The sequence below is a fragment of the Trichechus manatus genome, unplaced genomic scaffold (genome assembly GCF_000243295.1).
Source record: "Trichechus manatus latirostris isolate Lorelei unplaced genomic scaffold, TriManLat1.0 scaffold00006, whole genome shotgun sequence".
NCBI classification, from domain to species: domain Eukaryota; kingdom Metazoa; phylum Chordata; class Mammalia; order Sirenia; family Trichechidae; genus Trichechus; species Trichechus manatus.
In genome coordinates, this window is record NW_004443942.1 from 24400962 (window position 1) to 24427270 (window position 26309).

At 40.7% G+C, this 26309-nt stretch overlaps 1 protein-coding gene across 12 annotated transcripts in view; it reads left to right on the forward strand.

The window, feature by feature from the left end:
- Positions 1 to 21255, forward strand: part of TCP11L1 (t-complex 11 like 1) — a 34603-nt gene extending 13348 nt beyond the window's left edge. For 8 of the 12 annotated variants that reach the window (XM_023738112.1, XM_023738123.1, XM_023738106.1 and 5 more), the window contains 7 exons: positions 1050 to 1170; positions 1945 to 2165; positions 6015 to 6151; positions 8088 to 8299; positions 14097 to 14278; positions 16027 to 16199; positions 17461 to 18521. In XM_023738112.1, the coding sequence (XP_023593880.1) occupies positions 1050 to 1170; positions 1945 to 2165; positions 6015 to 6151; positions 8088 to 8299; positions 14097 to 14278; positions 16027 to 16199; positions 17461 to 17663 (1249 nt within the window). In that variant the 3' untranslated portion in view covers positions 17664 to 18521. Of the gene's footprint in view, positions 1 to 1049; positions 1171 to 1944; positions 2166 to 6014; positions 6152 to 8087; positions 8300 to 14096; positions 14279 to 16026; positions 16200 to 17186; positions 17334 to 17460; positions 18522 to 20403 lie in introns of those variants that run through there. The other 4 variants (XR_002825211.1, XM_023738128.1, XM_004369767.1 and 1 more) reach the window with 4 other exon arrangements.
- Positions 21256 to 26309: the final 5054 nt, after the last annotated feature.

The window sequence follows — 26309 nt, forward strand, 5'->3', positions numbered from 1 at the left end:
TCTTTCTCAGAAGTTACACAGCAGACTTCTAATGTTTTTTTTAGTTAGAACTTGGTCACGTGCTACCCCAGCTGTAAGATTCAAGCCTGGGAAAGCTTGACTCTCTCAAAAGGGAACAGAACTGCCTTGATGGGCTTAGATTAATCATGGTATATTCTCAGGAGCAGAGCCCTGGTGGTGCAGTGGTCAAGAGCTCGGCTGTTTACCAAAAGGTTGGCAGTTCATCTCCACCAGCTGCTCCTTGGAAACCCCATGAAGCAGTTCTGCTTTGTCCTGTAGGGTTGCTATGGGTCGGAATCAACTCGATAGTAATGGGTTGGAATTCTCAGAAGCAGGGCATTTTGCTACCCTGAAAAACATTGAGGTTTTGTTAGCAAAGAAAAAGGAGGAATGACTGCTGAGTTGGCAAGCTATAGTTGCTCCCTGAGGAGGCTTCTAAATATGACTTTACAGACGTTTCATGTATGTCTATATACATAGTACTTGCTTTTTCACATTAGCAATGAAGAATTACTTGTTTTGCTCTCATTACAAAAAGATTCGTTTTAATAAGATGTTATATGTAACTTGTTACAGTTTGGTACCTGGTTAAGCAGTCATCCCAATATCATATATGTGTAGGCTATTTTTAGGAAATAAAGTTCTTCAGCCTGTATACATGCTGAATTGTTACCATAAACTACTTAATCATAAATATCTTAGGCAACTTGCTAGTATCAGGGGACTGAAAAACAGTTTTGAATTTTCCAGTGTTTTTATTGTGACACTGCTAAGTCACAATAAAATAATAGTTACATACTGCGAATGGCACTAATGGCTGCTTTCAGATTAGTTGAAAGTTATCCTTTTCAATGAGGTAATTATTGGAAAAGAAAAAAAACCACTAAAAATAAAGTATATCATTGATTTAAGTATGTGTGAGAAATCTTTCCTTGATTCAAATTATTTTTAAAATTTCTAACCCTTAAACCCATGGAATTTGTGCTTTTGAAAGTGGTTTGAGGTTCAAGTATTTTGTCTGTTGCCTTTTTTTTTTCATGTGCCTGCAGCTTGGAGAAGAGAGTAAAGGATATTGTACATAAAGCTTTTTGGGATTGTTTGAGTACCCAGCTAAGTGAAGACCCCCCAACATATGACCATGCCATCAAACTGGTAGGAGAGATCAAACAGGTGAGTTCTTTATCAGAGCAAATAATGATGCTTTTCTGGTGTGTTAAGAGTATTTACTCAACCTCTCTGTGTTACTGTGCCAGAAGACTTTAAGAAAAATTAAAGAATCAAGAAGTCAAATTATTTGGAAATATGAATATAAGAGTATTTTTGGCTTAATGCCTTTTGGACCTTGCTATTTTTTTTTTTTCCTTCTTTATTTTAAGCAAGCCATGATAACCTGAAGGCATTATCCTTGTAAATGAAAAAAAGAACAGAATTATTCAAATAAAATAAAAGTTATTGTACAAAGTCTAGGTGATTTATAAATTATTTATAGCATATAACAGGTATGGACACATTCAGTTTACAATGGCTTTAAGTTATTTAGTCTGAGAGATAAATGAAACGTTTGGTGGAAGGATGGACTTTTTGCAATGGTTTTACTAGTAGTATTCGAACAAGATATGTCTCCATGGAAATGGCATCTGTGGTTGGCTCACAGGCTCACACTTAATAAATGTGTTTTGCACTTGTCACCTTTAACAATTTATTCGTTTTGTATCCAGTTGATTGCTACTTAGAGCTTAAATAGAAGGTAGCTTAAATAGCTGTTCTAAATGATTTGTAAACATCTGTTTTTCTGTGGACTTGCAGAACATGAGATTAAAATATGTACAACACTGCATTCGCAATTGTTAAGCCCTTGTTTGGGTAGCTGTAAAGTCCTTTATATATAATGAAAAATGATGTCTGACTAAGAAACTGATTAAATTTAGTTATGCTCTCTTGCAGACACTCTTATCTTTCTTGCTGCCCGGTCACACTAGACTGAGAAACCAGATAACAGAAGTCTTGGATCTGGACTTGATCAAGCAGGAAGCAGAAAATGGGGCCCTGGACATTTCCAAGCTGGCAGAATTCATTATTGGCATGATGGGGACACTGTGTGCACCTGCTCGAGATGAGGAAGTAAAGAAACTGAAGGACATTAAGGAAATAGTGCCTCTTTTCAGGTATGGAATTGTGTTAATCACACCCACCCATTGCTGTCGAATCAATTCCGACTTATAGTGACCCTATAAGACAGAGTAGAATTGCCCTGTAGGGTTTCCAAGGCTGTAATCTTTACAAAAACAAACTGCCACATATTTCTCCCACAGACGGGCTCGTGGGTTTGAACTTCCGATCTCGGTTAGCAGCCAAGTGCTTAAGCACTGTGCCACCAGGGCTCCTTTAATCACACCCAGTGCAGAACCTATTTTTAAATTTGGACTTCCTTATGTCTAGGTGGAAACCCTGGTGACATAGTGGTTAAGAGCTATGGCTGCTAACTAAAAGGTTGGCAGTTCGAATCCACCAAGCGCTCCTTGGAAACCCTATGGGACGGTTCTCCTCTGTCCTATAGGGTTGCTATGAGTTGGAATCGACTTGACAGCAATGAGTTTGTTTTGGGTTTTTATGTCTAGGTACTCATAAGTTTTAAAAAATAAAACCCAGACATTTTGTAAAATATAGGAAAGTAGAAAGAAGAAAAAAATTCACTCATAATTTTAACACCCAAAGACAATCACTGTTATCATTTTCGTCTATATTTTTCATCTTTCTTTTTTCCCTCAACTTTTTATTTTGAAAAACTTCAAACCTACAGAAGAGTTTCAAAATAGTACAATCATACATATATCCTTCACTTAGATTTACCAGTTTTTAATGTTTTATCATATTTGCTTTTTATTTTTACATATATTTAAGTATGTGTGCATGTGTTTTATAGATTATATTGTGTCCCCAAAAAGATATGTTGAAATCCTAACCTCTGGTACCTATGAATATGAACTTTTTGGAAATAGGGCCAGTTACCGCTTAACCACTGTGTCACCAGGGCTGCATTAGGCAACATTGCTTATGTGGGGAAAATGACCCCTGGTTAGTAAATTGCATCTGGACTGAAAGAAACGATAGCAGGCTATAAGTACTTGATGGAGATACCGTACTCTGGACTTCCCTGAGTGGGGTAACTCTGTAAGAGTTGGATGTATCCTTCTTGGAGACCCTGGAAGCCATGCGATGAATTTGTTAAAAATATATTGGCTCCTGTGGGACATGAGGCTTTAAGCCAGGTGCCTCTTGCACCCTCCTAGTATGGCTCTCCTTGTGTCTGAGCTATCTGTTGCATGACTGTGAATGTGACTCCCGTAGAAAAGGGATATCTGGTGCTGCCCTGTTGACAAGCTGTGTTCCTGTTCTTTGTTCTTGGAGTAGGTAATGCCAAGTGTGGCCTAGGGTAGTCTTGTGAGTGTGAATGTTTAGTTGAACCTGAGACCCCCCAGTGGGCATTGCAGGCCTGATTTTTTCCGGTAGCATTATCATTGTTAATGATAATCATGTCATTTGAATTATTTTTTAGTTGAAAATCTAATTGTGATAATTATAGATTCACATGCAGTTGTGAAAAACAATACAGAGAAATCCCTTGTATACTTTGCCCAGTTTCCCCCAGTGGTAGCATTTTACAAAGTTGTAATATCACAACCTGGATATTGTCAATGATACAATCCACTGATTTAAAAAAAAATTTATTTTACTGTGATGAAAATACAAGGAGGCCCTGGTGGTACAGTGGCTAAGTGCTCTGCTGCTAACCAAAAGGACAGCAGTTTGAACCTACAAGTGGCTCTGTGGGAGAATGATGTGGCAGTCTGCTTCCATAAAGATTACAGCATTGGAAACCCTGTGGGGTAGTTCTTCTATGTCCTGTAGGGTCATTACGAGTCAAAATTGACTTGACAGCAGTGAGTATGGGTGATGAAAATATACATAACAAAATATATGCCATCTAACAGTTTCTACATGTACAATTCAGTGACATTATACAATCGACTGATTTTATTTAGATTTCCTGTTTCACTTGTATGCCTTTGTGTATGTGTGTATTGAGTTTTATATAATTTTATCACCCGTGTAGGTTCATGTATCCACCTCAACAGTCAAGATACTGAACAGTTCTAACCCCACAAGATCTCTCATGTTGCCATTTCATAAACAACTTATGTTATTTTTTGAAACTGCCCATAAGCATTATTAATGGCTGTAAAATATTTATTTGCATAAATTTACTTAACTGCTTCTCCTTAAGATGGACAATGAGATTATTTATTATTATTTACTGTTGAACTGGACAATGAATATTTTTGTGCACAAAATATTTTTTCTGTATTTTAGGTTATTTCCTTAAGATAGGTTCTTAAAAACAGGATTACCATATCAGATGGTATGAACAGTTTTAAGACTCTCATTGCATGTTACTAAGTTGTTTTATAAGTGTTTTGTAAGCAATAAAAATTTCATTTTCTTTCTTGATGTCCATCATGAAAGAGAACAGATGGCATATTCTTTCTCATTTCTTTAGTACATACAAAAATGCCCTGTGTTATAAGGTTAAAAAAGACCCACTAAGAATAGTCCTTAGTTTATTCATTCGTGCCACATCTTTTATTGAGCACCTTTTATGTGCCAGGCATGGTGCTAGACATTAGGAAAAAAAAAATAGTGGATAAGAACTTAAAATCTATAATCAAATTAGATGAGGAATTGCTTGGAAGAGAGTCCTCTGGGGAAATATCTTGTAGCAAACTCAAATTCCTATTATAAAGCATAAAGAGGACTCAGGGAATTGTGGCAAACTTGGGAGTACCTGCCCTGTATAAAGGAGACAGCAGTGGCCACTTAGTTCTAGCTGATTGTGGCCATGATGGATCATGGGCCTGTGGTTTGGTTTTTCAAGAAGAAACTGGAAATCCAGATTATCTTTTGATTTCTCAAGAGAAACTGGAAATCCAGATTTTTCAAAAGCACTGTGTGAGCACAAAACATACTTGAGGGTTACTTCCAGTTAGTGGGCCACCAGTGGGCAGTTTCTAAAAGCCTCTGGTTTCTTGTAGATGGACTTGAGGAACTGTTGGAAATGCCTCTAAGGAAGGGCAGAATGCCCTCCAAGAGAGATGGACTACCCCGTGTGTTTGGGAGATGGACAGAGTGACAGGGGCAGGGCTCAGAATTTGAAGAAGGCTTTAATTATTCCTCAGTGTATCATTTCCCATACATAATTACATTGTGTGTAGGTGAGTTTATTCTGTCACATATGGTATGGCCAGTCCCAGAGGGCTTCAGGGGACTTCAGAGGACATTTGATCCTGTTCTTACTTCTGTGTAGGCCACACACAAACCTGCATCTTGGGTTCTTAACTAACTACCTCCTGCAAGTAGGCCACCAACAGCTCTTGACAGCTGACAAGAGTGGTTAATGGTATATGACAGACAGCATTGAAGGAATCACTGGGCACATTCAGAGTCTGAACTAGAAATTATACCTTCAGAACCAGAGCATTAAACATACCTTAAAACTAAGAGAGACTGGGTAGGGAGAGAAGAGACAGTTAATTTTCTTAGAAAAGTGAATTAACCTATTTGAATGTGGAAGCTGTGGTGATAAGCTCTGTACCCTTCTCCTTGGGTCCTAGGCTCTTTCCTTCCTCTGTGGCTGCCACAAGGGCCCATTCAGAGCCAAGGAATGAGTTCTGGGCCAGAAAGGCAGCGGGGCGGGGGGACTTATGTTTGCTTGGGAGGTAAGTGGAAGGACAGAAAGGGGCTTAAAATTTTATCCTTTTCAAACATTTAAATTATTTAAATTTTTATGTATTCTAAATTTGTTATTCTTAATACTTTTCTCATGACTTTTCTAACTTACCTTGCTACCCTTTCTGAGATGAAAAGATTTACCTCAAATCAGGTCGCTTCATTCTTTTTAAAATGATGCTTATTTTACAAGCGCCCAGTTCTAAATCCGTTCATCTCTTTTCTTTCAGGGCAATTTTTTCTGTGTTAGACCTAATGAAAGTGGACATGGCGAACTTTGCTGTCACTAGCATTAGGCCACATCTCATGCAGCAGTCAGTTGAATATGAAAGGAAGAAGTTTCAAGAGCTTTTGGAGAAGCAGCCAAGTATGTTTAATGTTCTGTGGTGCTCTTTCATTGTCTGTGTTTTTTCATTTCAGTTACTGTAGCTTATTGCATAATGACTATTGTTTAAAAACAAAAATGAAATTTTAGTATGAGAGTAGTCTAATTTGAAGAAGTAAAAACGTAAAATTTTAGGAATACCTCTGGAGTTGCTAAGCCTTGGAAAGAAAACTTAATTGACATACAAGAGAAGTTTGAGTAGGATATAAGAACAGAGATTAAAAAGAACAAAGAAGTACTAAAAGAAATGGTTTTTTAATAAAAACACAGTTTGAAGTAAACTGCATTCTTGGTCTTGATTTTAAAAACAGAACAAACTTCTTGTGAATAGTTTAATTCACTTTTCTTCTCCCTATGAAGTTCAGCAGAAAATTTTACTTTGCTTCTGTTCTATATGCATAAATCCTCTGGTTTCACACTCAAGAAAAAGTCTCATTTTTATGAACCTCTCAAATGACTGTAGAAAAACAGTCCTAGTAGGATTTCTAGGGTTCCCTTTTGTCTCTGCATTAGCATCTGTTGTTCTGGGAAAATTGCAGTCTTCAGATGTAATTCGTTATGAGTTCCCTTTAAGCCTCTCACTTTCCTGATCCCAAGATGAAAATGGTAGTCTGAGAAGTTGGTTCATCGAGCCCCAGACAGAAGGCTGAGGAGATGCTGGGGGCCAGGAGGAGCCCTCAAAGAGCAGAGTAGAAGTAGTAGTAGTAGAAAACAAGAGTGGCTTGTATTGACTTAAGTCCCAAAAGGCTTCAGGATTATTGTATATAATCCACACACAGTAAGCCTGTGAAGGAGGCACAACTTTTAAACCCCATTTTACGCACGTGGAAATAGGTTTAGAGAAATTTTTGACCAGAATTGATTGACCATACAGCTCACAATCTCAGCCATTACACTGTACTGTTTTTTAGGAGTTGGAACAGTTTTGCAAGCTGAATAATCTTAGTATGAGAGCCAGGTATTGGAATCCAGGGTGCTGGAGTGGAAGTGTCAGAGTCTAGTACTAAAGTTTCCCAAAACTGGTGGGCTACAGAGAATGCTGGTCTGCAGAAGGCTAGAGGGAGAGTGGAGCTAAAAGGCCCAGGACTCAGAGCTGAGAGCTCAGTGGGGTTAGTGTGCTGATGGAGCCGGAAGGTGCCTCCTCTTGCATCAGCAAAAGAGTAGACTACAGCCATGACCTGGGTGCCCACTTGGTTTTAAGGAGACCTCCACTGGCAGAGCTGCAACCTCTCCCAGGATGACAGAGGCATTTGTTTCTCAAATAACCAGGAAAGAGTCAGATATTCTTTCTCTTGTATCCCTCAGAGTCCCCAGTGTGTTTCTCAGCCTAGAAGAGTTTAGGGAGCATGATGGCAGATTAAAGCCACCTCAGTGTTTCCCCAGGACAGGGCTGTAAATTCTGTGTAATAAATACATATCAAACACATGACAGCTCTTACTTCCTATACGGCAGACCGTAAACCAGATTCAAACTAGAGTAAGATCTAGAAGACAAGGAAAAAGCCTCAGCTTCAGCGCAGTGGTTACTTTACCTAGGGAGACTCATGCCATCTGTCTCTAGGCAAGACTTTTTGCCATCTCACAGATTAGAGTCATCACCTCTCATGCAGTGGTCAGGATGGATGAGAAGAGAACCGGTGTTTGTTGATAGTCTGGTATGTGGTGATCCGTAGGTAGGTGCTTTATATTCATTATCTTATTTAGTCCTCACAGCAGCCAGTGAGGTGGGTGTTGTGTTTGTAAATTTCTTTGTATTAGGAATCTGATATTCGGAGTGTTTATAACTTGCCTAAGATCACTCAGCTAGTTCTATTTCATTCCAAAGTCCACACTTTACACTTTACCACAGTGCCAAAATGATCTTCCTTAAAGTAATTCCAGGAAACATAACTCCTAAGTGTCACAGTAATGTTCGCAGTTGTATTTTTCACAGATTCCTTGGACTTTGTCACTCAGTGGCTAGAAGAAGCCTCAGATGACCTTATGAATCAGAAGTATAAAAATTCCCTGCCAGCTGCGGGAGGAGCTGCTGGCTCTGGAGATGCAACCATGCTGAGTCCTGTTGCTGTCCAGAATTATGCATACCTGAAGCTTCTGAAATGGGACCACCTCCAGAGACCTTTCCCTGAAGTAAGTACTTCTGAGTATTCTAACTGCTTATATTTCTTTTGTGCTGCTGAGCTTTTTTTATAACAGAAGCTTTCAGAGGGCAGCTTGATAAGACAAAGTAAAGTATTATAATGAAATGTGCAAAGACCTGGAAATAGAAAACCAAAAGGGAAGAACAAGCTTGGCATTCCTCAGGCTGAAAGAACTGAAGAAGAAAATGCAAGCCTTGAGTTGAAATATTGAAATGATGCAGGAAGCATCAAAAGAGGAAGGAAGGAATACACAGAGTCACCGTACCAAAAAGAATTGGTCAATGTTCAGCCATTTCAGGAGTTAGCATATGATCAGGAACAGATAATACTGAAGGAAGAGGTCCAAGTTGCACTGAAGGCATTGGCGAAAAACAAAGCTCCACAAATTGATGGAATACCAATTGAGATGTTTCAAGAAACAGATGCAGTGCGCGAAGCGCTCACTTGTCTATGCCAAGAAATTTGGAAGACAGCTGCCTGGCCAACCAACTGGAAGAGATCGTATTTGTGTCCATGCCAAAGGAAAGTGATCCAGCAGAATGTGGAAATTATTGAACAATATCATTAATATCACTCACAAGTAAAATTTTTCTGAAGATCATTCAAAAGTGGTTGCAGCAGTACATCGACAGGGAACTGCCAGAAGTTCAAGCTAGATTCAGAAGAGGATGTGGAATAAGGAATATCATTGCTGATGTCAGATAAATCTTAGCTGAACGCAGAGAATACCAGAAGGATGTTTACCTGTGTGGATTCGACTGTATGGATCATAACAAGTTATGGATAACTTTGCAATGAATGGGAATTCCAGAACACTTAATTGTGCTGATCAGGAATTTGTACATAGACCAAGAGGAAGTCATTTGAACAGAACAGGGGGATACTGCGAGGTTTAAAGTCAAGAAAGGCGTGCGTCAGGGTTATATCCTTTCACCATACTTATTCAGTCTGTATGCTGAGCAAATAATCCAAGAAGCTGGACTATATGAAGAAGAACAGGGTCTCAGGATTGGAGGAAGACTCATTAACAACCTGCGTCATGCAGATGACACAAACTTGCTTGCTGAAAGTGAAGAGGACTTGAAGCACTTGCTGATGAATATCAGAGACTGCAGCCTTCAGTATGGATTGCACCTCAACATAAAGAAAACAAAACTCCTCACAACTAGACCAATTAGCAGCATCATGATAAATGAAGAAAAGATTGAAGTTGTCAAGGATTTCATTTTACTTGTATCCACAATCAATGCCTGTCTTAGTTATCTAGTGCTGCTAAATGAAAGACCCTTAACAAGATGGATTGATACAGTGGCTGCAACAATGGACTCAAGCATAACCTGATTGTGAGGATGGCACAGGACTGGGCAGTGTTTCGTTCTGTTGTACATAGGGTCACTATGAATCAGAACTGACTCAACAACACCTAATGACAACAACAGCTACGTAAATAATGCTGCTATGAACATTCATGTACAAGTTTTTGTGTGACAGTGTTTTCAGTTCTCTTGGATATATACCTAGGGGTGGAATTGCTGGTATGACCCTATGTTTAACATTTTGAAGACTTGCCAAACTATTTCCCAGAATAGCTGCATCATCTTTACAATCCTAGCCATGTGTGAGAGTCCCAATTTGTGTCGGTAAACTTCCATCCTGTTTCACACATCTAATTAAAACCACAGCTGTAACAGCCATACCGCTTTTCCAGTTTTATCTAAAGAAATTGCTCTCCCTTCCATGCTAAGCAATGTTGTTAGGTGCCGTCGAGCCGGTTCTGACTTCAAGTGACCCTGTGTATAACAGAACGAAACACCACCAGGTCCTGGGCCATTGTCATGCTTGAGCCCATTATTGCAGCCACTGTGTCAATCCATCTCATTGAGAGGCTTCCTCATTTACGCTGACCCTCTACTTTACCAAGCATGATGTCCTTCTCCAGGGACTGGTCTCCTGATAACGTGTCCAAAGTATGTGAGATGAAGCCTTGCCATCCTTGCTTCTAATGAGCATTCTGACTGTACTTTCTCCAAGAGAGATTTGTTTGTTCTTCTGGCAGTCCATGGTATATTCTATATACTGAGCAATAGTTTTTCCTTTGTATGCTTTTCTTCTTCTTTTTTTTTTTTTTTAAATTGTGCTTTAGGTGAAAGTTTACAGCTCAAGTTAATTTCTCATACAAAAATTTACACACATTGTTTTGTGACATTAGTTGCAATCCCCACAATGTGACAGCACACTCCCCTTTTCCACCCCGCATTCCCTGTGTCCATTCAACCAATTCCTGTCCCTTCCTGCCTTATCATCCTGCCTCTGGACAGGAGCCACCCATTTGGTCTTGTGTATCTGATTGAACTAAGAAGCACATTCCTCAAGTGTATTATTTTTTGTTTTATAGTCCTGTCTAATCTTTGTCTGAAGAGTGGGCTTCAGGAGTGGTTTAGGTTCTGGGTTAACAGAGCGTCTGGGGGCCATAATTTCGGCAGTTCCTCCAGTCTCTGTCAGACCATTAAGTTAGGTCTTTTTATGTGAGTTTGAGTTCTACTCTGCACTTTTCTCCCACTCTGTCCAGGACTCTGTTGTGTTCCCTGTCAGGGTGGTCATTGGTGGTAGCCAGGCACTATCTAGTTCTTCTGGTCTCAGGCTGGTGGAGTCTCTGGCTTATGTGGCCCTCTCTGTCTCTTGGGCTAATATTTTCCTGGTGTCTTCGGTGTTCGTCATTCTCCTTTACTCCAAGTGGGTTGGAACCAATTGATACATCTTAAATGGCCGTTTGCAAGCTTTTAAGGCCTCAGACACCACTCACCAAAGTGGGATGCAGAACCTTTTCTTAATAAACTTTGTTATGCCAGTAGACCTAGATGTCCCCTGAAACTGTGGTCCCTAGGCCTCAGCCTTAGGTACTCTGTCCCTCAAAGTACTTGGATGTGTTCAGGAAACGCCTTAGCTTTTGGTTTAGTCTGGTTGTGCTGCCTTCCCCTGTAGTGTGTGTTGTCCTTCCCTTCACCTAAGATAATTCTTGTCTACTATCTTGTCAGTGAATACCCCTCTCCCTCCCTCCCCACCCTCATAAGCATCAAAGAATGTTTTCTTCTGCGTTTAAACCTTTTCTTGAGTTCGTAGAATAGTGGTCTCATGCAGTATTTGTCCTTTTGTGACTAACTAATTTCACGCAGCGTAATGCTCTCCAGATAGCATAATGCCCTCCAGATTCATCCATGTTGTAAGATGTTTCAGGAATTCATCACTGCTCCTTATCGTTGCGTAGTATTCCACTGTGTGTATATACCATAATTTGTTTATCCAGTCTGTTGTTGGGCACCTAGGTTGTTCCCATCTTTTTGCTATTGTGAACAATGCTGCCGTGAACATGGGTATGCATATGTTTATTCGTGTGATGGCTCTTATTTCTCTAGCATTTACTTCTAGGAGTGGGATTGCGCATCATATGGTACTTCTATTTCTAGCTTTCTAAGGAAGCACCAAATCTTTTTCCAAAGTGGTTGTACCATTATACATTCCCACTGGTGGTGTGTAAGTGTTCCAGTCTCTCTACAACCTCTTCAACATTTATTATTTTGTGTGTTTTGGATTAGTCCCAGCCTTGTTGGGCAGAGATGGTATCTCGTTGTAGTTTTGATCTGCATGTCTCCAATGGCTACTGATTGTGAGCATTTCCTCATGTGTCTGTTAGCTCCCTGAATGTCTTCTCTGGTGAAGTGTCTATTCATATCCTTTGACCATTTTTTAATTGAGTTATTTGTCTTTTTGTTGTCGAGGTGTTGCAGTATCTTGTAGATTTTAGAGATTAGACCCTTATCAGATATGTCTTAGCCAAAAATTTTTTTCCCAGTTTGTAGGTTCTCTTTTTACTCTTTTAATGAAGTCTTTTGAGGGGCATAAGTGTTTGATTTTTAGGAGCTCCCAGTTATCGAGTTTCTCTTCTGACGTTTCTGCATTGTTAGCTATGGTTTGTCCTATTTATGCTTTTCACAGTCATCACTTCTAACTGTAGTATTCCTTTAAGAGGATGACTAACAAGGGATTCCCTGTTTTGTCTGTATGTATCTGACTTGGTGTGTAGAAACCACCACCACCACCACCACCACTTCTCCCCACTTTTTGAGGGCACACAGGCTTCTTTAGCCTCAGATCCTGCTACTTCTCTAAATGTCAGTCTCATTTAAGTTTCCTTATTTTTACTTCCAAGAAGTTTCACCTTTGCTGCTGAGTTTTCTGTTTTGTGCAGGAAGAAGATCTAAGGGAGGGAGGCCTGTTGGAAGGGAAGGGTTATGTTCCTTTCTGAATAGTGGCATTTCCCTCCTAAAGGGAAGTTCCCAGGTTGAGGTTTTTCTTAAAAATATACTCAGCTTTGGGGAAGATGGTGTATTCACTGGGGAGAGATGTCTACTACTCCTCTCAGAGTTGATCCTTGGAAATCTTTTGGACCCGAAGCTCAAGTACTGCATACTTCTGGCAGGCCAGAATGCAATAAAGCAAGGACACTGCCTTTTAGTGAAGTAAAAAAAAAAAGGCTGATAAAAAGACACGTATGCTTCAACAGACCTATCAACTACAGAGGATATAGCTTTTAGCTTCTTCAGAAGAATTCTGGGCTAAGGCACCAAATTGTTAATGTCTTGATTTGGTTTATCTGTTTCTTAGAGCAAGCGGGCCAGAGGGTCATTTGATTAACCTGTTAGAACTCAGGTCAGAAGCCAGATTTCCTCAGCTTTTCTGCTACTGTTTCCCTCATCCCACACTTTGGTGTGGTAGGACCCCGAGGTATCTTCATGGAGTGACTAGAAGCATGGGAGGAGCAGTCATGGAAACGCTCTCATTGGCTGCTTTCCAGAGTAGCTTTGGGTTGTTATCTGTCATTCGTACTCTTCGTACTTACTATTTATTTTGCTCTTTCTTTTTTCATTCTTGAGAGCCTCCTTTCTGCCGGGTGCTGAGAGGGATACCCAGGTGAATAAGTATAGTCTCTTAGGAAATTTTCTCCCCGTTTCCCTCAAATGTTCTGTATAGGGTGACCAGCTGTCCTGGTTTGCCTAGGACTGAGGGGGTTCCTAGGACTCAAGACTTTAAATTTTAAAACGGAGACAGTACTGGACAAAGTGGGATGAGTATGTGACTGTACCTCATTACTCTTTCCTTTCTAATGATATGTTGTTAGTTGCTGCTGAGTCGATTCTTGACACATAGTGACCCCATGTGTGTCAGAGTAGAACTGTGCTCCATAGAGTTTTCAAGGCTGTGGCCTTTCGGAAGCAGATCACCAGGCCTGTCTTCCAAGGCGCCTCTGGGTGGGTTCAAACTGCCAACGTTTGGGCCAGTAGCCGAGTGCTTAACTGTTTGCACCACCCAGGGACTCCTTCCAGTAGTATAACTCCTGTTTATTGAGTGTTGGCTCTGCCAGGCACTTTATATACATGATCTTTTTTCATCTTTAAAGCAGCCATTTTAAGTAGGAATCCTTGTTTTAAGTAGAGTTGAGCTGAAGAAACTTGCATGGGGTCATGCTGCTATTAAATGAAGGAGCCCAGATTTACCCCTAGGTCAGTCTCATGCTTTTCACCAGTGTGCTATACCGCCCTCTTTCTAAGGAAGAAGGGACTCTGAGATGGAAGAATGATTCACACTTGACTCTGTTATGGCTCTGAAATGACTCTAGAAAATCTTGAGGGAAGCCATGGAAGTATGTGGAGGCGCTGTGGCCCACTGCCCCCTGCTGACCAGCTCGAATCTACAGCTCAGTGATGACTGTTCTCTCATATTTGTTACAGACAGTTTTGATGGACCAGTCTCGCTTTCAAGAGCTCCAGCTCCAGCTGGAGCAACTTACCATCCTGGGGGCTGTGTTGCTGGTCACGTTCAACATGGCAGCCCCAGGAATTTCCAGCCAGGCTGATTTTGCTGAGAAACTCAAGATGATTGTCAAGATTCTGCTAACAGATATGCATCTTCCGTAAGTGGCTAAGAGCTGTGGAGTGGACTTATAAATGGATGGATGGGAGGCAGCAGGTGGCCGAGAGCAGACTGAAATGGAGGGTCTCCCATTTTAAGGCAGGATGAGGGGTCCACTCCCTAGGAACCTAGAGGAAACCTTGCTCTCTAACTTGTTTGCTCATTTGGTGAAGACCCCAGCACAACTTACTCAGCAGAGGGTCAAAGTTCGAACCAACACTAGAGTTAGCAAGGCTTTTCTAGTCTTGCGACTTTCAAATGTTTGTAATCGGGACCCACAATAAGAAATACATTTTGCACTGTGAGCTAGTACACACTTAGACACATAAGTAACTGAAATAAAAAATCTCACAAAATGAAACTTACCCTAACTATGCTTAGTGCATCCTGATATTTTCTGTTCTCTTTTATTCCATTAAAAAAAATACTGGTTACTACCCACTGAACTGATTTCACAACCATCTCACAGTTTGAAAAACACAGCCTTAGGGAACAATTGAAAAAAGAAGCAAGCTGTATTCTTTGAGTTGCATGTATGTGATGAAAGTCTTCTGCCCTCTGCACATTTCTCAGAGATAATTTGTGCTGGGTATAAATATACTGTTTTATTTATCAGCACTAATACATTTGTGCAAGTGCAGGCTGTGGCAACTACCCCTGCAGTCAAGTCATGTCCGGTGATTTATATGATTTATAGAATATTTTTGATTGATTCTAAGTAAGCATTGGATCTGACAAGTTCCAATTCAGAGGAATCTTCAAGGGAAATGCCCCCCAAACATTCATATTCTTACAAAATGGAGGGATTTTATTGCTGAGTTTGCACAAAGCATGCATGTGTACACTGCAGTGAATAGGGGTACAGTAGTCTTGACTTGGGCCAGGAGGGTGTTTGCTGAGGTGAGGCCTCCCCTGAGGCACTTGCATCCCTAGCCTATCACCTAGGTCCCCTCCCAGTAGAGCTGCTCTGGCAAAGTTAACTATGAGGGGGAACCAGTACAGCTGCTTCCCCAGGAGCCTGGTCTGCCCTCCCAAATCCACCCAGTAGCCAGGGGGCCGGCCCAGAGTTGGTGCTGGAAGTGAGTCCCAGGGCTTGCTCCCTTACTCTCAACTAATTACACAGTCCAAAGGATCTAGACAGCGAACAAAGGCAATTCCCTTCTCACAGAATACCCATAAGCAGGAGGGTGCTGGGAAACGCAGCCTCAGCACTGCGAGACATCTGGGTTCCCCACCAGCGCTCAGGAGAGCCTGGGGCCCAAGCAATCAAGGTGCTAATGCTTTTAACTTTTAAATTTCAGTGTTACTTAAAATAGTTAATATACTCACATGTTTCAAAAATCAAAAGGTACAAAAGAGTATCCAGTGGAAATTCTCCCACTTCTGTCCCATAGCCATCCAATTTCTGATTTCTTTTGCACTGCCCCTAAGTCATGCTCCAGAGGTATTTGAAGATGTTCTTAAATCAAATCCAGGCCCATTTCAGCACACAAATGTGTGGAGAATAAGTCATAACCTGAGCCCTCTCCATCCTGCTGTCCTTTCTTGCAGAGGGGGTGAAAGAAGGTCAGTGCGCACAGCCTGGGAGATTGGGGGCAGGGAAGAGTAACAGATTCTCCCTTGACTGCCTACGTCCATTGACTGGGTATTGTAACTCTTGTCAGGACATGGAATGTTTGAGCTGGTTGTACATGCACTTTATTCATAGGCCCTTTTTTCCCCGGCTTCTCCTTACCCTGTCTTCTCAAGCTCCTTCCATCTGAAGGATGCCCTGACTACCATTGGGGAGAAAGTCTGTGTGGAGGTGAGCAGCTGCCTTTCCCTGTGTGGGTTCACCCCCTTCACCACAGACCAGGAGACCGTGCTCAAGGGTCAGATCCAGGCCGTGGCCAGTCCCGAGGACCCCATTCGCAGGATCATGGGTACGTTTTGGGGGAGGCAGGCAACAGGTGTGCTCTCAGGTGTGCTAGAAGACAGGCCCTTCGAAAGGAACCTAGGAGGGCTTTTGATGGGATTATGAGTACTGATGAGTGAGGAGAGAATGTGATTCATCACTACAGTGTGATTAAGTCATTTGCAACTGAGAAGATTCTCCACTCACTAGGAATGCAGTAGAATCTCTGCAGGGGCAGAGGACAGGGCACATGTAGTTTGAAAAAACCCACTCAATATAAATGTACCTATTGTTTTTGTGGAGCCCTTGTGGCGCAGTGTTTAAAAGCTCATCTGCTAACCAAAAGGTTGGCAGTTCAAATCCACCAGCCGCTCTTTGGAAACCCTATGGGGCAGTTCTACTCTGTCCTGTGGGGTCACTATGAGTCAGAATCAACTCGACGGCAAAGAGTGTTTTTTTTTAATTATTTTTTTTTGTGAGTCCCTGTGTGACACAAACGGTTAAGCACTTGACTACTAGCCAAAAGGTTGGCAGTTCAAACCCACTCAGAGGCATCTAGGATGACAGGCCTGGTGATCTGCCTCCAAAAGGTCACAGACTTGAAAACCTTATGGAGCAGTTCTATTCTACATACATGGGGTTCCCATGAGCCTGAGTCAGCTCTACAGCAGCTAGCAACAATTGTTTTTGTAGTAAAATCTGCAAGAAGTAATGGCTCAATTAAATCTTTTTTGGCTGATGAAGATATGCAAGAGAGTGCAAAAATATTGCAGGGGGAATGAGCTGAAGAAAGGGTCAACCTAAATTATTCCTCACAGTTGGACAAGTTCACAAATGCCCATGTCTTCTGTGGTCTTCCATTATAAGCATTAAAGAAGAAAGCTCATGCCCCTTTCATGTGAGCTTAGCAGGAAAAGGTAGATACAAACCAACAGTGCTACAATGATCTCTTTTATTTTTCGAACTCGTAATGCCTGCTTTATTTTTCCTCCCTTTTTTCTTATGTTGTCTTCAGACAATAGCCAGGCTTCTTGCTAGGCACCGTGCTGGGTGCTGGGGAGAGCATGATGAACAAGATGGGCAAGGTTCCTGCCCTTATGAAACTAACCATCTAGAGGGGGAGACAAAGCATTACAAGTGGAACGAATGTTGAGAAGTGCAGGTGCTACGGGTTTCTGGCCTGGGGGCTGGTCAGGGAGGACATCCCTGAAGAGGTGATGTTTAATAATCAGAAGTTTGTAAATGCACCCTGAATGAGAAACCACCACAAAGTTTCTTTTCCATCACAGATTCCCGAATCCTGACCTTCTTAGAAACCTACCTTGCCTCAGGGCATCAGAAGCCATTTCCCACAGTACCTGGCGGATTGGGTCCAATTCAGAAAGAGCTGGAGGAAGTTGCTGTTAAATTTGTTCGCCTGGTCAACTATAACAAGATGGTCTTCAGTCCCTACTATGATGCAATCCTCAGTAAGAGCCTTGTCAGATCCTAACCCGTATGCTCCTTATAGCAGTATTATTCACTAGGCTCAGAATACCTGTTCCCAACTGTAGTGTTGCTTTGGAAAATGACTGTTTAGTACATTTCTATTTAATGGCACTGATTCCGAAGGGAAGAATAGTGTGTATCAGTGTTGAAAAGACGTATTGAAATATGCACTGAATTCTATTTTGTGGGGTTGTATTTATGAGTGCAAGTTTACAAATCAAAGAAGCTTTTTGTTATCTTGAGTTTTATAGGTAACACTCAGCTTTCAACCAGTTGACTACCTATGTGTCTTCACTCCCTACTCTTACACTGATTGTAGCAGCCATGTCTCTCCAGGAATACTGGGACCTCTCTCTTCTGCAATCTGGATAGATATTCTTTCAGATACCTTATACTGACAGCCACCCAAGAGTAAATCCAAGCCATGACTTTTGCTCCTCTCTTGCACGGCCCTCCATTCCTCATCCCTCTGGATATTTTGTGTTTGAAGGGCTATCCAGTCTTAATGCTCTTTTTTTTTGTCCTTTCTATTTAGTGCTTCCTCTCTGCCTAGACTAGCCAAGACCCCAGAGCTTGTGCTGATTCTTTTGTCCTAGAGGAGAATTATTTGATTTATAAAAAGTTTGTTCTTTTATACAGAATGACTCCTGAGCCTGTATGGTTGCAGTTATGACTTAGCAGTTATGACTTATGGGATCTAGAGAAAGGAAATTCTTTGACTTTTAAGCATTGAAAGTTAATGCGGAAGCTTTTAAATATATGTATATATACGTTGTTTTTGTTGTTAGGTGCCATCAAGTCAGTTCCGACTCATAGCGACCCTATGTATAATAGAATGAAACACTGCCTGGTCCTGCACCATCCTCACAATCATTGTTATATTTGAGTCCATCTTGTAGCCACTGAGTCAGTGCATCTCATTGAAGGTTTTCCTCTTTTTCACTGACCCTCTACCAAGCATGATGTCCTCCAAGGACTGGTCCCTCCTGATAACATATCCAAAGTAAGCAAGATGAAGTTTCACTATCCTTGCTTCTGAGGAGCATTCTGGCTGTACTTCTTCCAAGAAAGATTTGTCCATTCCTTTGGCAGTCCATGGTATATTCAGTATTTTTCACCAACACCATAATTCAAATCCTTCAATTCTTCTTCTGTCTTCCTTACTTATTGTCCAGCTTTCACATGCATATGAAGCGATTGAAAACACCATGGCTTGGGTCAGGTGCACCTTAGTTCTCAGGGTGACATCTTTCCTTTTTAACACTTTAAAGAGGTCTTTTGCAGCAAATTTACCCGTTGCAAATATATGAAAAGACAAGTGTCTGTGATTTATTGAAAAATTCACGCTGATACAATACACAGATATGTTGATTGAATTAAAATTCTGGGAAGTAGATTCAAGTGTTTTCAGGCAAAATAGCCCAAACTCATTAATCTTTTGGGTAAGAAGGTCATTAAAAATCCTGGTTTTGAGCAATATTTATCTGAGGAGCTTCAGGGACCAGAATTCCTGGCACCTTCTGTGACTGTGAAAGAGTAGTTTGGGCCTCACAGATGATCTGTTCTGTTAAAACAATAAGAGTGTGTGTGTGTGTGGGTGGGTGGGTGTGTTTGACAGGGCATTATGTTAGAAGCAGAGCCATGGAGTTGTTGGAGTGATCTCCAGCTGCCAGAACAGCGAGGGGTCAAGTGCTGCAAGGAAAGCCTTGATTAAAGGTGAGGAGTTGGGTGGGGGCACACTCACTCTGTAGACCATCTAGCACTACCAGGCGTGAATTATTAGGGCAAAGTGTGATTTCTCCAAATACCTGCTACAAACTCTGCTCCGGTGGTGGTATGTACTTGTAACCAGAAATGTATGCTGTGTTTATTGACCAGCACATAAAGATTTTTGGACAAGAAGCTAAAAGAAACTTGGAAGCCATTCCATAAAGGCCTCAGAAAGGCCAGCAGCTGTCCCTGGGCAGCAGGGGAAAGGGCACTTTTCCCTGCAGGGAGTTGTGTTCTCTGTCCTTCCATGTAAGTAATGGAGTGATACTGATTTTTGAAGGAAGACTTAAAGAACCACTTGGGTTGCACTTCAGAGGGTAGGTACTGCAGTAGGACTGATCAGAGGGAGGAAAGCAGCTATTCCACGGGAAGAATATCAGACCTAGTAGTATCAGAATAAATTCTGTTGTTTTTAGTATTTTTAAGACTTTCTGATGTTCCCAGTGTTCATGCAGAGAACTTGGATCTGGCTGTAGGAGCCCAGGTAGAGATTATGTGGAAACACATCAGCTTTTAAATTAGTTATAATCTTAGGATGATATGGTAAATTTAAGGAAAAAAAGAAAAGGTAGAACCAGGTGTATCTTTAGATACTGTGTAGCTCTCCAGCAGAAAACCCTGGAGAATCTGGGATCATTGTAAATTGGCGGTCCGGCCACACTTTACATCAGAGTACTTTTAAAGAACAAAATCTCATCTTTTGTAGTGGATTCAATAAGGTCACTTTTGGAATTGTTCCCTGAGGTAGAGGTTGCTCCATGGCCTGAGAAGCTCTGAGCATCCAGGGGCAGCACTCTCTTGCCTGCTTCAGGCTCAGAGTGTTTGGGGTTTTTTCTCCTCCTACAAGGATGAGGGAAAGGAGCTTTACCCTCAGATGCACAGAGTGAATCACTACTTTCTGCAGTCATTTTTCCTAAATCTTAATAACTTTTCTGTAACTCTTTGAAGATTTTTTTTCTCCCTTGGGTTCCTAGGTTGACAGAGTTAAGTTTGGAATCTTGATGCATATATAACAGGGAGCTTCCAGACGCTCTTGGCTCCCCCACTACCTTGGCGTCTGCCAGTGGAACTCTACAAGTGACAAAGGCCAAGGATGAAGGTGACAAAATTCAGAATTACAATATTCATATTGAATTGTTTTGTACTTGCTCCTTGAAGATTAGTGAGCTATTTTTCTTCGTGGAACCTCATAGGATCATTACTAAGGGCCAGGAAAAGTTCATTTAGTCACTCAGGAAGCATTTATTAAGCACCTACTTGTGGCTCCTCCCTGTAGCTCCCACTCCAGAACAAAACAGCCTTTGGAGTATAAGTTATCTTTCCTCAGAATTGTATTGGTTCTATATATTGCATACTTGCTGGATGTGATGTGACTTCCTGCCTAACAGGTTTGTTGAGATAAGTGTCTTTCATGAAATTGCTAAGTTTATTTGACAGTAGTTCATTCCATGTGGATAAAACTGAGAGCCTTGCGAGTTAGGCCAATATCACGAAGCCTCTTAGATTTATTTTAGTCTTATGAATGAATGAATGTCTAGAGCAGTAACTGCTACTTTGTTGGCTCTCAGCAAATGTTGGTTAGATGGATTAAATCTGACTGTTTATGTAACCATATAAGCCAATAATAAGTATACTTCAGGTAAGAACCACACTCATATAGTGTCTGATTAAATGTATAGGAACTTTTTTCCTGTGAAGAAATTATTAATAGATTTGACAGAGTAGGTATACAATGTGCATATATTGGCCAGCAATTCTGAATGGATTATTCTAGCAGTCCTGTTTTTGTGGAGGTACTTATTTTAATTTCTCCAAGCCATAAGATTCCTGGGAGTAGGGGAGAAGTATTGCTGCCAGCAGGGTCCTCGTAGTTTCAAAGGGAATAGCTGTTCTGCTGTTTGATCCAGTGCTGATTCATATGTATATCATTAGTGTTTCTTTCATGTTGAGGCATGGTAATAGACTGGAAAGACTGAATACTGTCAGTAAACCAGGGGTGTGATCCCACCTCTGTTATATACTAGCTGGGGCAAATCAGGGCCCAACACCTATAAATGAGAGGACTAGACTTGATCTCTAAGCTCCCTTCCAGTTTTGACATTCTGTGATAAGTCTGGCTTAACTGGACTGTGATAATATTGTGGCACCTGATTTAAAGAAGATCTGGGTTTTGAGTCTTGCCTCTGTTGCCTTCTTACTGGTTGTATGATATCCCTGAGGCCTCAGTATTTTCATCTGTAAAATGGGAACACTGCTAACTCACACTGTTGCTGTGAGGATTAAATATGATAATGGATATTAAATGCTTTGTACATGGAAAAGGACTATAAAATTGCTTTATTAATAATAAAGGAGAGCCTACAACCCTTTGCCTATAGGTGCACGTCTGTTATAGTGATAGATTCAACTATCGGTGCCGAACTTCCCTCAGTCAAGCACATATTACAGACTTGTGGAGGTTGTCTTCCCATCCTGTCCTAATCTGTTAATTTCTTTCTTCATCCCTTCTGTACAAGAGTTGGCAATCTTACCTTTCCTTACCTCCTGACATCCACCTCAGTGATTTCTTCTCCCATCTCTACCTCTACATTACTCGAATGTATGTGTGTCTGAATGAACAGATGAATGGATGAATGCATGGTGGTGGATGGTGGGATATGAAAGTCATATTTAAAGGCACTATCTCATTTAAAAACCTGATCTAAATAACTACAATGATATTTGCAATTGTGTATTTATGTTAGATTTTATATTATATAAATCTTTCAATGAATGACTTTTTTTATTCATAGTATTCAAAGCAACTTTATGGGTGGGAGGTGACCTTTTAGCCCAATAAACTCAACCTCTAACATTTTCGCTGATACATTGAGAAATAGCCAGAGTCCTAGAAAAGTGTCAGAAACCTAAACAGACAGAATTTTATTTAAAGCTTCCTCTAATGTGGGTTTCTGTCATACCTGACATAAATATATTGCCTTCTGAACCTCAGAACCAGAGCTAATCTTTAGGCCTGGTTTGATTTTGGTTTTGAAATCAGATGCGTCTAAGGTTAGTAGCAATAATCAGATTTCACTTCCCGTTCGCCTTATATTTTAAAGTTTTGCTTTATCTGAACCAAATATTGGGAACTTTAAAGTGCAAATTCTGACTTAAAGTAACCTTAAAGTTGACGTAACATTTTTTTTTTCCTTTTTTCTCATATTCACGTTGCCTCTGCTTTTTAAGGTAGGGTCTTCCTTTTGCTCAAAGAGGAACTTTGGCCAGTGTTGCCAGAAGAAAATGTAGTAAGCTGCTGAATTGTTTTTCTTGACTTTTTTCCCCAAAACTTGGTAAGCTGGCACTTCCGTTGAATATATAAAATTTTACTTAAATCAGTAACGTGGCATCTAAGTTTCATTAAACCAAACACCAAACCCATTGCTGTGGTGTAGATTCCGACTCAATAGCAACCCTATAGGACAGAGTCCGACTCATAGCACTATGAGTTGGAATCGACTTGATGGCAGTGGGTTTTTTTTAGGACAGGGTAGAACTGCCCCATGGGGTTTCCAAGGCTGCAGTCTTTAAGAAAGCAGATTGCCACATCTTTCTCCTATGGAGTGGCTGGTGGGTTCAAACCACCAACCTTTTGATTAGCAGTCGAGTGCTTAAGCACTGAGCCACCAGGGCACCTTTAAATTTAGTTACCTGGTATGGATTATCTTTCAAGACTTTTGAAGTTTTTAATAAAGATAAATGCTGAGTTAGCCAAACTGCAAACTCAGAGGGACCAGTTCCCACAAGACTGCCCTTACTTCAGATACCAGCCACAAATTGGGGGTTCCCCAGGACCACCCTCACTTCACATCGGCTGGCTACAAACTCAGGGGTCCTCACAACCACTCTTACATTTGATAATTTGCTAGAATGACTCACAGAACTCAGGAAAGCTCTATGCTTAGTTTTATTACAGTGAAAGGATATATTACAAATTAGAATCTGGCAAAGTAAAAGAAACACATAGGGCAAAGTGTAGGAGGGGTCCAACCACAAAGCTTCCGGTCGTCCTTTCCTTTTGGAGTACTGGACTGCATTACCTCTTCCCAGTTATGTGTGATGATACTTAAGAGTACTGCCAACCAGAAAGCTCAGCTAAGCCTTTGGTGTCCAGAGTTTTGATTGCAGCTCGATCACATACTGCCTAAGTGGCTGACCTTTAGTCTGGAGCCCCTCCTGGCAGTTGGCCTAATACCTTTAGTCATCAGTTCCTCTGGAGGTTGGAACAGATTGGTGTGTCCCAAGCCACCCATCATAAACCACATTGTTAAACTGTCTGGTGGACAAAGCTCCCAGGCAAACAAGGGCATTCCTATCAGGCAGGAGATTCCAGGGGCCTGGAGATGACCTCCCAGTAGCTGAGAGCGAGCAAAGGCCAGACCACTCATCACCAACTGCCCTCGAATTGTCTCCAACTCGTGTCAACCCCATGTGTGTCAGAGTAGAACTGTCCTCCATAGGGTTTTCAATGGTTGATTTTTCAGAAGTAGTTTGCCAGGCCTTTCTTCTGAGGCACCTCTGGGTAGACTCAAACATCTAACCTTTTGGTTAGCAGCCAAGTGTGTCAACAATTTACACTACCCAGGGACCTCTCAACCTCTTTTTAAACCAACAAAAACCAAACCCATTGCCACTGAGTCAGTTAATTCTTAGTGAAGATGGAGAACTGGGCAAAGTTTTGGTCTGTTATACGTAAGGGCACCATAAGTCGGAGCCGGCTCAACAGCAACGGACAACAATTCTTCAGTATACAATGAACAACTTCACTTGCTGAATGTCAGTCAAGGAAGAACTACCAATGGTAATGAAGTTTGCTTTGGAAATTGAAATGTAAATAAGAACAGAATTTATGAACATAGTTATTACACTTGCTATTGGGTGAATGAATTTTACATTTACATATTAACTATAGGCATATAAAATCCATTGCTACTGAGTCGATTCAGACTCATAGCAACCCTATAGGGCAGAGAACTGTCCCATAGGGTTTCCAAGGAGTGGCTGGTGGATTTGAACTGCCAACCTTTGGGTTAGCAGGTGTATGCTTAACCACTGTGCCACCAGGGCTCCCTATAGGCATATACCAAAAACCAAACCCATTGCCATTGAGTCGATTCCAACTCATAGCAACCCTATAAGACAGAGTAGAATTGTCCCATAGAGTTTCCAAGGAGCGCCTGGTGGATTCGAACCGCTGACCGTTTGGTTAACAACCGTAGCACTTAACCACTACGCCACCAGGGTTTCCCATAGGCATATAGAGGGTTATAAAACTACCGAATAAATTCACGATTGTTGACCAGCATCAGTAGGCTGACAAAAGTAGTATATTTTTTAATTCTTTTTCATTGATAGAGTTTGGTTGCTTAGAGTTTTAAATTTACTATGTAGCTTTACTATATAACCTTTTCTTATGTGTGACATAAAGGCCAAAACTTGGCTAATTTTTGTTTAGGAAGGACTTGACTTAGTCCTTGAAATTTTTCTCCAGTTCTAGAATCTTGGGGAGATGTCATCACTTTTATAAATAGGAAAAATATGGTTATCTTTTGGCATTTTCTCTGGGTCCAGCAATACAGATAAACAAGGGTGTCCTTGGACATGTAGCAGTGGCAGTCGTATGAGAGCCTGCACATTAGATTTCCAGTGATAAATTCAGATTCCTAACAGTGTAACTTGTTAAAACTATGTTTATCAATACTATGAATATATCAAAACTATATTCATGCAGAATTACTTTTTAAACTAAAAGTCCATACATACCTATAACAGAACATTAGAATATGTTTTCTTCTAACAAGTAATAAGGAGTCCCTGGGTAGTACAAATGGTTAATGTGCTCGCCTGCTAACTGAAAGGTTAGAGGTTTGAGTCTACCCAGAGACACCTCGGAAGAAAGGCCTGGTGATCTACTTTTGAAAAAATCAGCCATTGAAAACCCTACGGAGCACAGTTCTACTCTGACGCACTTAGGGTCACCATGAGTTGGAATCGACTCAGTAGCAACTGGTTTTAACATATCTTTATGTTTAAAGATCAGATAATTTCTAGGGGAAAAAATCTTAGAAATAAATGCAGTAAGACCAGTTATACATAATGGCCTTAACAGTATTTAGTGGCACTTTCAGTAAGGTGTATATAATACTTTCTCTTCAGTACAATGCAAAAAAGATTGTTTTCCATGCACTTTCACGAGGCTTTGTTTTGTAGTCTATGGAGACACTACTACAGACCACTTACAGGTATTTGAAACCACTTACGGGTATTTTGTCTTCTTAAAAACACTATCCAAAGATTAGCACTTCAGGAAATATTCCACACCTCTGCATTTTAAATCTATGCCATATGGTACTACTTATGCCTTTAAGATTATTTTGTTGATAACCATGATATTAAAAAAAAAAAAAAGAAAACCTAGTTTGAAAATGACACTTGAGAGGATAACAAAGTTAGAACCATTTGACTTGCTTTTGAGGATGTTTTAGCTTCAATGGGAAAATACAGGAAACTAAACATGCTTGTGACCAACATATGTAAATATAACCTTGCTGCAAAATGTGTATAAGGAAATGATTTAAGATAACCTTTCTTACATTATAAGTAAAAGTTTTATGGAGCTATCAGCTGATTTTAAAATGTAAGATTAGTATTAATCACACTTGAATTAAATTCAAAATTAGTTTCTTTATAATCATAATACTTACCCTCTTTTTTTTTCCTGATTTTTTTTTTTTTAATTGTACTTTAGATGAAGGTTTACAGAACAAACTAGCTTCTCATTCAACAATTAGTACCCATATTGTTTTGTGACATTGGTTACCAACCCCACAACGTGTCAACA